Here is an 11,981-nt window from a genome sequence, read left to right on the forward strand (position 1 = left end):
CCCCCCACCCCGACACCCGTCGCGGTGTCCGGCGGGGACGCGGGGCAGGTGCCGGGGACCCTCCGCCACCCCCTGAACCCTTTTAGGCTCAGCCCTCGCCTTCCTGCCCTGTTTTCTTTACCTGCTAAGCGTCAAGATTAACAAAACTGGGGAGGGGCGGGTCTGGGGGTTGGGGGGGAAACTCCAGCGAGGTTTTGTTTCGAAGTGATGCTTTCAGACAGCGGATCTTCCAAGTCAGCCTTCTGCAGATGCTCATCTGCTGGAGGCCGGCGTACAGCACCGGGAAGGCTTGTCAGGATCATACAATTTCGAGGGCTGATTGCGTCCTCCCTAATAAATAACTTTTTGATTTGAATCAAGGGAGAGGTTTAACAGGCTTTCTTTCTTCCCTAATGTGATATAAATCGCAGATGCACTTTTATTGCATGGTTAAAGCATCGACATGGAGATAATCGACACAAAACGTCCGGACAAAAACCATCGAGAGAAATAAAGCTGGTTAATAAGATTTTTGAGAAAGCTTTGTGTTAAAAAGTAAAAAGGGAAAACAGCTGAAGGTGACAGTTAGTTCATGGTTAATAGGATAAAGGCTGCATGGTTGAGCTGCACACTTCTGTTTGCAAAGGTTCAGCCACACCAAAGGACTGAATGGGGTGCTTTTAAAACATAGGACATTTAACACATCTGTTATCGTCTTTAACAGAGAAATCAGGTAAAACCGCTCTCAATAGTCGCTTTCATCACCCAGCTCCAAAGGATATTAACTACACTCGCGCCTATTTCCATATTTGCCACCTCAAACAAAACCTCGCTGCCAGAAAGAAATCCCTATTTTCTACTTTTCCGTTAGACGATGTCATTTGTCCCTCACAGCAAAGTTGGGGGACTTCGGGCTCTGCACACCGAGCTGAATACACCTCCAGAAATTCTGCGCATGCACACAGATAAAAAGCGAATTCAGGTGAATTTGACGGCGTCCAGGAGACTTTGAGCCAACGATACCGATAAAACCGAGCCTAGCTCAGACTACTTCAGCCAAAAGCACCCAAATGCTACGACGTTCCCTTAATTTCCGCTATTCTTAATGCAGATGAGCTTAAAAGGACCATCAGACTGAGAACCTAAGGGGGCTGCTCTGATCCCCTAAAGCTGTTCGGATCTTTTCTATGTTCAATGCTCAGATTTTCTGGGAGCAAGGTTCTTATCGGCTACAATAAGGCTCACATTTCGGTCCGACATGGGCAAGCTCACCCCCTAGAGCACACGCACACAAGACTCTTACGAAGGTCGGATCCTGAAAGTAGAAGGTAGCACATCCAACTCACTTTATGCCGGACCTTTGACGCGCAGGTAGAAAAATAACCCCAACCACACGCACAAATTTTGCCGCACACTAATAGCAGAGGGCAGAACGCGCTCAAATCACGACGGGATCCGCTCTCCGAATATTTCCCCCCATCGCCCAACAGAGCTTAGTTCCACGTTTTCTAATTTGTATTTTCCATTCCACAAAACCCGTGCTTTTCTGAGAGCCCGCAGATAAATTTATATGAATATTTATTGGTTTATTTCCTAAACTCAGCAGGGGAGCGGCAAATAAATTTAGTGCTTTCTTTAAATAATTCCCTTTCTACGAGGCAAGATGTCATTCGAAACTTTTAAATAGGCATTTAATTAGCCTGTGTGTGTTGCCTCTGAACAAAACCCTGCTGGGAGCCTTTGGAGCGCTGTATTCCAAAGAGGCGGTCAATATGCAAAATTGATGACTACACTTTCTTTGTGGCGGGGCCATTGTGCCCCGGTTGCTTATGAAGTCTAATCCAATCATAAATTGCAGCCCCGGACCAATGGAGAAGCCCGGAGCTCGCCCTGAATGAAGCTCAAGTGGAGAACTTTGTTGAACCCCATTGTTGGGGCTGTCACTTTTGAAAGAGCCACAGCGGGGCTGACCACTATAAAACCCATCGTCTAGGAGGAAGGGGCAGAGAGAACCCCGCCAGGCTTGCTGGCTGGATCTTTACTAAAATTTCAAAGCAGAAAAAAAAGAAACAAAACACCAAAAGCAAACAAACAAACGAGCGGCCCCAGGGATGATGTTCCCCAGCCTCATCGCTCCGCCGGCCGGCTACCCCAGCCTCCTCCGGCCGACTCCCACCCTCACCTTGCCTCAATCGCTGCAGTCAGCTTTTTCCAGCCATTCCAGCTTCCTGGTGGAAGATTTGATCCGGATCAGCAGGCCCACCAGCTACCTGCCCAGGACTGCCCCCCCGCCCAGCATGTCCCCTCCAACCTCAGCCTCCAGGACGGACTCGGGGACGCCGGAGCCCGCCAGCTCCACCACGGCCGCCGGCTCCAGGAGGATCTGTTCGCCACAGACTTCCAGCAGCGACTCCACTTTCCTGAAGTTTGGGGTCAACGCCATCCTCTCCTCCGCCCCCCGCACCGGTAAGCGGCCCGAGCCCGGTCCGTGGCTCCGGGGAACTCACCGGCGACAGGAGGGAGGGTGGCGGGGTTGGGGGGAAAAGGAGGGAGGCGGTTTAGGAAAGGAAGGGAGAACCTAGTACCGAGGGACAGAACTCTCCGGCAGCGATGGGGAGCGCTGACGGGCTGCTGGTCGCCCCTCCGCCGCCTCCGGACAGGCGGGAGAAGCAGGGGGTCCCTCAGCGGGGTCCCACAGACGGGTCTCCTGACTGACTCTGCCTTCCCGGGTGCCGCTTTGCCGGCAAAACCATCGCAGCAATATCGCCGCTTTTGCCTGACGGCTCCGAGCTCAGTCTGAATCGTTTTTTTTGGGGGGGAAGTATCACCGCATTGATCCCCAGACCAAGCTACAGACCCAGCCGTGCCGTCGGTCGAGTCCAACTGGTGGTAACCCTCTGCTTAATTTCGTTTTATTTATTTACTAGAAACTTCCCCTGCGTTGCTTCAGAGCGTCCCTCCAAAGACTTTCTCCTTCCCGTACTTTGAAGGATCCTTCCAGCCCTTTATCAGATCTTCCTATTTCCCAGGTAGGTCTTTCAAAGTCTCTCCCTCTTCAGGCACAGCCCAGCAATAATTCTCCGTCCCCCTCCCACAACGGGGGTTATGCTCTAGTTCAGAGGTTGGATGGAGTACAACATTCAAGCATCAGTCGCGCCAATTTGATGCCCGATTTAGCACAGGCAGTGACCGCTTGACATTCCCCTGCCCGCTCCCCCCGCTGATCGCCAAATTAGCCGGGATTGTCACGGTCCCAAGGCGAGGCAGGTCCCCCCCCCCCAACTCCTCCCTCCCGGGCAGCCCCTCCCGCCCGCCGCCGCTTTCAGCACCACGAGGGGAGCGGTCAGCTCCCGCCGCTCCGCGCCCGCGCAAACCCCGCGCAGGCGGAGGGAGGCAGCGCGCTGCTCCGCAAACCTGCGCTCCCCTGCGAACCTCAGCCCTCCTGCACACCTGCGCTCCGCCCTGTTTCCCCCGTCCCCTCCCCAAATCTTGCCTCCCCCCCGCTCCGCGCTGACATGCGGATGGAGCGCACGGCGTGACTCCCTTCCACGTACCGACCCTCCCCTCTTCCCCTCGGGCTCATCGCTTGGCGTTCAGACCCTCACTGGTTATTCAAACGACAAGGTCTCGGCGAGAAAGCAAAGCTACAGGGGTAGGATTCTTACAGCACTGAAGTATTATGATGCTGAGGGAACAATTAAAAAAAAATCTGATTACACAAACAAGCTATTAATTTAAAAAGAAAACAGGGAAGGGGAGAGAGGGGAAAAAAATAACCCAAGCTCTTCCATTCATCCTCCGGATAATGGAATTTGCTTCCTTTCTCCAGCTTGTGAATAGCCTAACAAAAACAACTTGAGCTTTATAAATAGCTTTTCATGTCCATTTAATGAAAATGATTTGGGGAAAGGGACGATTGTGCCATCAGTATTCTCCCGAGGAGCCTGGCATGCCGTTGTGTTTAGTTTGAAAGTGTAAATCTCTTTTGTTCCAATAATATATGGCGTTAGCTGCTTGTCCTCAGTCTTTTTCTGTTAGTTCATTACTACACAATTACCATTCACGCTTCATTAGCATCTCTGTCTCTCTTGGGGAGGTCCCCCCCCCTTTTTTTTTTTTAAGGAGAAACTCTGCCCTTTTTATCATACCAATGCCATTGGGAACTAGGCAATGTGCTAATTAGCTGTTACTTTTCATGTCTTCGGCTTGAATCCTCCAACTTTGGAGGGGTGGGGGAGAGAAGAGATTAATATAAAAAGATGAATACTGATTGATCAAAACTGCATCTGAAGAGGAGCGGTTTTGTTCAGAATCAGAAAAGTCCTCATTTTCATCTCGAGCATAATAAAGCATCTTGAAATATAAAAGCATCTGAAAAAAAAAAAAAAAATCAAATGCTTCTGAGTGGGAGGGAAAGCTTTTTTATTATACCTCTATCTTAGCCGGTACGCCTCGCTTTGCCTTTTCAGGCCAGAGACCTTTGAATCTCCCAACAAAACCGGCCACTATTGATCCATTTTACACGTTTGAGTTGATAGATCTAATCCCAGCGATCGCTGGCTGAAAGGGGGGTTTGGTGCTTAGTTAAGCCTAAATCTCCTTTTCACGGCCCCAGGTTGATGGGTGCCCACCCAAAGGGAGGGGGGCGGTGGGGGCTGTTTCTGCTCTGCTCAGTGCTGTGTGTCCCCCCCCACAGCTGCCTCCGCCGTGGTCCCCATCCCCGGGACCTTCTCCTGGCCGCTGGCCGCCCGTGGCAAACCCCGCCGGGGGATGCTGCGCCGCGCCGTCTTCTCCGACGTGCAGCGCAAGGCCCTGGAGAAGATGTTCCAGAAGCAGAAGTACATCAGCAAACCTGACAGGAAGAAGTTGGCGGCCAAGCTGGGCCTCAAGGACTCGCAGGTGAGAGAAGCAGCGGGTGGGGAGGGCAGAGGGGGTGTGTGGGGAGCTGGGCTGCCCACCTCTGCGGCAGCTTGAGAGAAGGGGAGGAAAACGGGACCAGGATGGACCATGGCCTTATTGCCCCCTAGCCCCTCTCCTAGGGTCTCCAAAGGTCAGGTTTAGTGGTTCCCGTTAGCTTTGGTTGAGCACAAGCAGGGTTTCGGGCGTGCAACAAAAAGGCTTTTCTTGGTCCCTGTGTTACTGAACTGTTTCATTTCTGTTTTGCTTCATCCCCCAGGTGAAGATCTGGTTCCAGAACAGGAGGATGAAGTGGAGAAACTCCAAAGAAAGAGAGCTCCTCTCTTCTGGTGGCTGCAGAGAACAGACTCTACCCACCAAGTTCAACCCTCACCCAGACCTCAGTGACGTGGGCAAGAAATGTTCAGGAGAGGAGGAGGAGGAAGAAGTTCCCCCCGTGTGCCCACCCAGCCCCCGGCATCCCTTAACCTACCACCAGTCCCCAGAACATCTACACTTGAGGGACAGACTGGACTCCCATACGTCTCCTTCTCCATCCCATTCTAGCAGCCCCAGCAAACCTTCAGACTTCTCAGACTCAGAAGAAGAGGACGATGAAGGGGAAGATGAAGAGGAGGAGATTACGGTCTCTTAGATCACTCTGCCTGCCCCTACCGTCACATGGGGACATTGCAAAGTTGTAAATAAAACAGAATCCTATAAATTGAAGAGGTGATGTCCCACCCAAAAGTCCACATACTTCTCCAGAGCAGGTTCTTCATCACATAGCTGCAAGGCTTTCTACTTATAGCTATTCCTTATTTTTTTACCCCATGTCGAGGTTTCTATATTCATAGCATCTGCTAACCTTCTCATAACTTTATCTGCTTACCAATCAACATCTGCTCAATCAGGTGCTTTCTCTTGAAAGCAAGCAACAGGTAGCTCCTCGCTTTATAGCAGGGAGGAAAGTACATCCTGTTGAGAGGGGAAACTTTTTCTCCAAATAAGAAACAACAAAAAAATACGATATAGATGCTGTGACCACTTTCACTACCTTTCAAGTGAATTTCCAGCTACTATTAAGATTTCAAAACAGCAAAGACTGGTCTGAACCAGCAACCCTTCCGTCCAAAAATGACATTATTGAAGGACACAGAACAAACGCTGTCTCCCTCCTCACCCCAAATAGCACAATACTTGCACAGCACAACCACTGAAATCCCTGGAATGACTTCTAATGTATAATGCAAGTTTGCCTCGTGTAATGGCAACCTTATATATGTTTTTCATTTTAATTTATGCATCAATATTGCATTGGGAGCACTGTCTAACCCATCTTTTTTGCCCACAAGCTTATTTTCCACTTTGCTTCTGCTCTCCATGATGTGGACAGAGGAAAGTGGATATGCCTCTTTGATTTTTGACTGAACTTTGCTGTCTTTGCACAGCTTATATGAACTGTACACTATTTTGTACACTTACTCTGTATGGATGTTTTATACCCAGGTTATTGTGAATGAACATAACAACGGCTCAAGATTTCTCTCCTTTTTTTAATTAAATGACAGCTAAAGTACAGACAAGTGTAGCTGTTTAATTGTGTAACTTATAAAGAAAAGCTTTTATTTTGTATTTTACCATGTACAGACTTTAAATATGTATATATAATAAAGTAAATGATTGCCAAATAAAAGAGTAGATTTCCAAGTTTGATCATTCAGTAGTACTTGATTTCTGTTTACAGGTTGTTGTAGGTTGTGTCTGGGACTGAGCGGAGTAAGAAAACAAAACTACATTTTGTCAACAGCATAGTGATTCGATAAGAATTCATCAGCTTCAAATTAAGTAAACTTACAAGAATATCTACCTGCATTTTAACTAAGGAGCAACACCACCAAAGGATTGAAGATTTTCTGCAGTTAAAATGAATACAGGTTTTCCTCCTTTGCATTTAAATGCAACTTAATTTCTGCTGCACTCCCCCCAAAAGCCCTTCTGACTCTCCTCCTTCCTTCCTTCCTTCCAGTTATTGCCCAGGGGGTGAACACTTGCCCTGCATGATCCTGCTAAGATACTACAGTTTGTAGACCAGGAACATATAATTAAAATAGTCTTATGGGGTAGAAAAACAGAATGGAAAAGATAGTCTTAAGACAGCTCTTCAGCCTCGAGTCCACTCAAGATTCGCTTTTACAACACAAGGCAAACCCATAAATGCATTTAGATTCAAACACACATTACAGAAATAACAACGTTCTCCTCCTTGCGTACAGGTAGCACAATTCTGCTGAAACAGAGAGTTCATTTTGAAGCTTATTTTCTGCTCCACAGACTCCAATGCCCACCACTCATGGTGTGGTAAAAGAAAAGAAATAAACGCAGCAGATATCACCCAAACACGACTGTCCCTGTGTGCTCCATTGCCACGGCCTCGAGGAAAGGCAGGAAAGGGAGAAGAGAATGATTCTCCTCAAAAGGGACCTACAACCATCATCTAGTCCTGACCAGAAATAAAGCACGTTAATAAGGACATTGCCCAGATGTATCCAGAACACTCCAGGCATGGGGCACCAACCACCCCTCTAGGAAGCCTGTTCCAGGTCTCCAGCTGCTCTGCAATTAGGCAATTGGACACAGCTAAGCCGGGACACATTGTCACTGTGATCATCTTCAACGCCTCTAACACCTTGCAGCCATTAGCAGTTGATAACTCACACCTGAGATAGCAGGGCAGTGTTTATCCCACAAAACACAAAAGAAAGTGAAACAGCCAATATGTTGTTGTTGTTGTGGGTTTTTTTTTGTTTTTTCTTAAAAAAAAAAACCCAAAACCACAACACCTTTTACCAAAACAGAAGCACAGAAATATACCTAAAAGGTCACACAAACACAAGTTAAACAGCAACTCGCACAGTCTACCCAAATGCTCATCCAGGCTCAAAAGAGCTGTTGCATGCATTATCAACAATGCATATATTGGAGAATGTATTGTTACCCACCTATTGACTCCTTAAGTGATAGAGCACACCGCAACAATTATCTATACCTTAAATTTTACTAGTACAATAAGCAGAAGACCATAGTTAACTGACCTATAAAGACAGATCTAATTCAAAACACATATTCTGTTTTAAAATTCATTGGCTACTCCAGAAACCACAGGTACCATCACACACACCACAATACTCAAGAAAGAAGCATGTTCCAAACAACAACAGATATCACTTATAAATAATCCCTTCTGATTCAATGTTCAACAGAAGCTACTAATTATCTGACACCCTCTGCTCTTCACAGCTTGTCTGCACTTAGAATGTTACCAAAACCAGTTATTTCAGACTAGTCCTTTCACCATGAGTGCTATTACATCTTATTCTGCCACGCAAATATCCTTATTAAAGGAAGAATAACCTGGAATTGCCATTCAAGGGAGAAAACACCTTACCTGAAATGTGACATTCATCAGTCTTACTCTTCCCCTGCCTCCTTCAATGGTCTTGTAGCAAAAAGAACGTTGTATGACCACCAAGCACAACCGCTTGAGATTCAGGGATAACTTAACATAAAATTAAAGAGCTTATTAATTTATTAATTTCTTACTTATCACCAACTGCCAGGCCATATCTGTAACTTACAGGAGAGGAGCCTCCTCCTCCAAGGCTCCCATTTTAAAGCTGGATGGTGAGGGCAAAGCTCACAGCTGCCATGTGATGGCTCACGCAGGACAGCTGTGCCAAGGGGAGCCCTGCAGAAGTACCTGCCCTTTCTGAAGGCTCATATCAGAGGCATATACTTAGTCTCTTACTTCAAATGTGGAGAGATTCCAGTTGCTTTAGGAGGATCTGATGACAATCGGGTTTGTTCCTGGTGTGCACGAGGCTGGGAGCTCAGCTGGGGTGTGTTTCTAAGAGCAAAACATTTCATAATTTGTTGTTGACATCAAGAGTGTCAGAGGCCACCCCACCCCTATTCCCTGAAGCTCACTGATCGTGGTCAGGCTAATACCAAACTGCTGACCCTAGAATGGTTTTGTTTTTTTTTTAAAAAAATGCATTTATTTTTTTAATGAAACCCTCTGTATGCTTTGGGAAAGGAGGAAAAGTGATAACAAGCCTTTCCTGGCTTCACAGGAATGGAAAGATTTCCATATTGACTAGTAGCATCCACAGGTTTTGAAACTCTGGAACAAAGTAATCCTGTGTGTAATGCACTCCCACAACAACTGCTGCTTTGTGATATTAAAGTGCTCTTTTTAAAGACTCAGTGGCCCAAGTGGTCTTGTGTGTCTGTTCTTCCTTCTCACAGCCAAGACGGAAATATCTGACACTGGGGAATGGGAAAGGCGGAGAAGGGGATTTATCTTTGGTGACTGTGAGCTCAGGGCAGCAAATACTCAATTATTTCATCCCTTGAGAACCCAGCTGGTTCAACATCTGTGCCTGCTGTAACTCTGCTCCCCCCCAGCGTGGGAGAGCGGCTTTTGGAACGGGGAAGAAAAGAAAATCAATCACTTTCTTAGAGAGTCTGTGCTGTTATTACCTGTAAAGCCGTACGGCATCCTTGGCCGTGAGCCCCAGATTGTGCCTGGGATGCGCATGGTCCCACCATGTCACCCCTCCAGTCCCCTCCCCAGCTGAAGGGCTGTTTGTGCCCCGCACAAACTGGGGGAACTGGAACCATTGTCATCAGTGCCACAGCCAGGCCAGGCAAGGAACACAGCGTCCTGCACAGCCCTGTACTGGGAGCACTGTGCCAATCCTGCCATGTGCCCATTGAAAAAAACATGTATGTGTATGCGTAGAAATCATCTAATAAGGTACAGACGGTAACACCATATGCAGGAAGGTATGTTTATCCCATTTATATGAAACACTGTCTTTCCCAGTGCAATTTGTACCCATTGCCTCTTGTCTTCTCCATATGGGTCTTTGTGAAAAGAGACACTCCATCCTCTTTGTAGCTGCCCTGTCAGTACCAGAATATTGTGGTGACATCCAGCCTGAGCCTTCTTTTTGCTGTGAGGAGAGTCCTAACTAGTTCAGTCTTTCACCATACTGCAGTTTCTTTTACCCTCTGATCTTCCATGTGGATCTCCTTTGGACCTTTTCCCATCTATTCACATTATTTTGTAATTGTGGGGACCAGAACTGGGCACGGTACTCCAGGTATGTCCCAACAAGTGCTGAGTAGCGTGGGATGAGCACATCTCTTATCTCTGTTAATAATGCCCCTGCAGATGCAGCCCAGGGTCTAATTTGCCTTCGTTATGCTGCTGACTCATGTTCAGTTTGTTGTCCAGGACCTCCAGGTCCATTTCAGCGAGGCTGCTTCCCAGCTCCCTGGTTCCATCATCCCAGGTGCAGGACCTTGCACTTGACTTTGTTAAACTTCACACTGCTCTTGCTAGCCCACTTGTCCACATCTTTCTTCAAGACGGCTCTCTTCTGATGTGTCCACCTCACCACTTGGTTTAGTGTCACCACTTGGTGAGGGTGCTTTCAATCCCATCATCAGAAGATATTGAACAGCATGGGGCCCACTGTTGATTCCTGGAGGACCCCACCATTGAGTAAAAAAACCTATCGACCACCACACTCTGAGTGCTGCCTGGTAGCAGTTTCCTAATTCATCACCCACCCAATCTGTATTTTGCCAGTTTGTCCAGGAGAGGGCTCTGGGAAACTGTTGAACGCTTTGCTGAAATCCAGATGAACAACATCTACTGTGCTCCCCACCCCCCGCACCCCCCGTAGACAGAAAATGTTATTTTGTTGTAGAAGGTGATCATGTAGGTCTGGCATGATTTACCTTTGGTAAATCCATGCTAGGTTCTCCCAATCACCTGTTTTATTTGGTTTGTAGTAGTTTCTATGAGGACTTGGCTCAGGGATTGAAGTAAGACTAATGGGCCAGCAGTTTCCTGGGACCTCTGTTGGGTTTGACATTTACCCTCTTCTAGTTGTCAGGGGTACCCCCTGATGTCCACAGCTTTTCGAGGATTACAGACAGTGGCCTTGCAACAATGTCAGTCCCTTCTCTTCCCAGCCCCAGAGATTTATGAGGATGGAGCCCTTGCAAGAGGATGCAGACCAGCCCTCCTTCCACTTCTGGTGGGTCAACATGGATATTGTTGTAGCTGCTTGAGGATGTGATCTTGGTTCCAGCAGAGCCAGTAAAGACAGAGGCAAAGATGTCCTTAAATCCCCCTGCCTTGTTGGCAGTATTTGTAACTGGTTTCCCTGTGCTGTTCAGCAACGGACCTGTGCCTTCTCAATAAAGGTTAAAAAAGAAAGTGAAGATGAGTGTACGACACGGTGTGCACAGAGCAGAGAAGAACAAGAACATGGAGAAGGAATGAGGAAGCCAAAAAAGGAAAGAAAGGGAAGAAGAATTCCTGAGAGATATTAAGCATTGTGATGCCAGTCCAGTATTGATTCAAACGCTGTTGAAGATCAGGGCTGGAGTGTTTTCTAGCGCCAATTCTAAAACATGCAATTCTGCGAATCAAAGGAAGGTTACGGAACATAGAAAAGTCCACTTGAGCGTGTCCAACTCTATTCTGCCTCTGGAAAATTGCTGCAGAGGGACAGCTGAAGCCCACACTACAGCTCAACTCTGAGTTAGTTTGCACTGCTGCATTATTAAAAGAAAAATGAAGGCTATAAACTAACTTGAATGTACATCTTGAATTTTTAGCAGAATTTATTATCTTTCAAAACTTTTTCTTCGATATAGGTGAATCTGTCCTATCGACATTCATAGCTCGAATCAGCGAGCAGAGGACAAGAAAACTACAAGGAACTGTCAAATAAGCAGAAATAGGAATAGATAGTAGTCTCCAGGAAAAAAAATACTACTGTTGAGAATTATCTCTTACACTTTATGTGCAGAGGTTATTGGATTTATGCTTTCTGAAAAGAGAGTTCTTTATTTTTCCAAGTTAGAGCATTTATTTGAAACGAAGGAGATAAGATCGCTACATGTTCTTAATGACCAATGTAAATTTATTACTGTATAATCACAGTGTCTCTATAAAATAGGTGAAGAGGAAATTGTAATAAATGTTGATTAAGAAGGGACAAAAAGTTCTGGGAAGCCACAAA

The 11,981-nt window shown here is 46.9% G+C and overlaps 1 protein-coding gene across 1 annotated transcript; it reads left to right on the forward strand.

Annotated features, from left to right (window-relative positions):
* Nucleotides 1-2,090: 2,090 nt before the first annotated feature.
* DBX1 (developing brain homeobox 1) lies at nucleotides 2,091-5,530 on the forward strand (the record flags this gene model as incomplete). Its single annotated transcript, XM_082058762.1, has 4 exons — nucleotides 2,091-2,445; nucleotides 2,907-3,008; nucleotides 4,676-4,878; nucleotides 5,156-5,530. 4 exons carry the CDS (start codon nucleotides 2,091-2,093, stop codon nucleotides 5,528-5,530), a joined length of 1,035 nt encoding a protein of 344 aa, XP_081914888.1.
* Nucleotides 5,531-11,981: the final 6,451 nt, after the last annotated feature.

The sequence above is a fragment of the Streptopelia decaocto genome, assembly GCF_964273445.1.
Source record: "Streptopelia decaocto genome assembly, chromosome: 7".
In the NCBI taxonomy this organism is placed as follows: Eukaryota; Metazoa; Chordata; class Aves; order Columbiformes; family Columbidae; genus Streptopelia; species Streptopelia decaocto.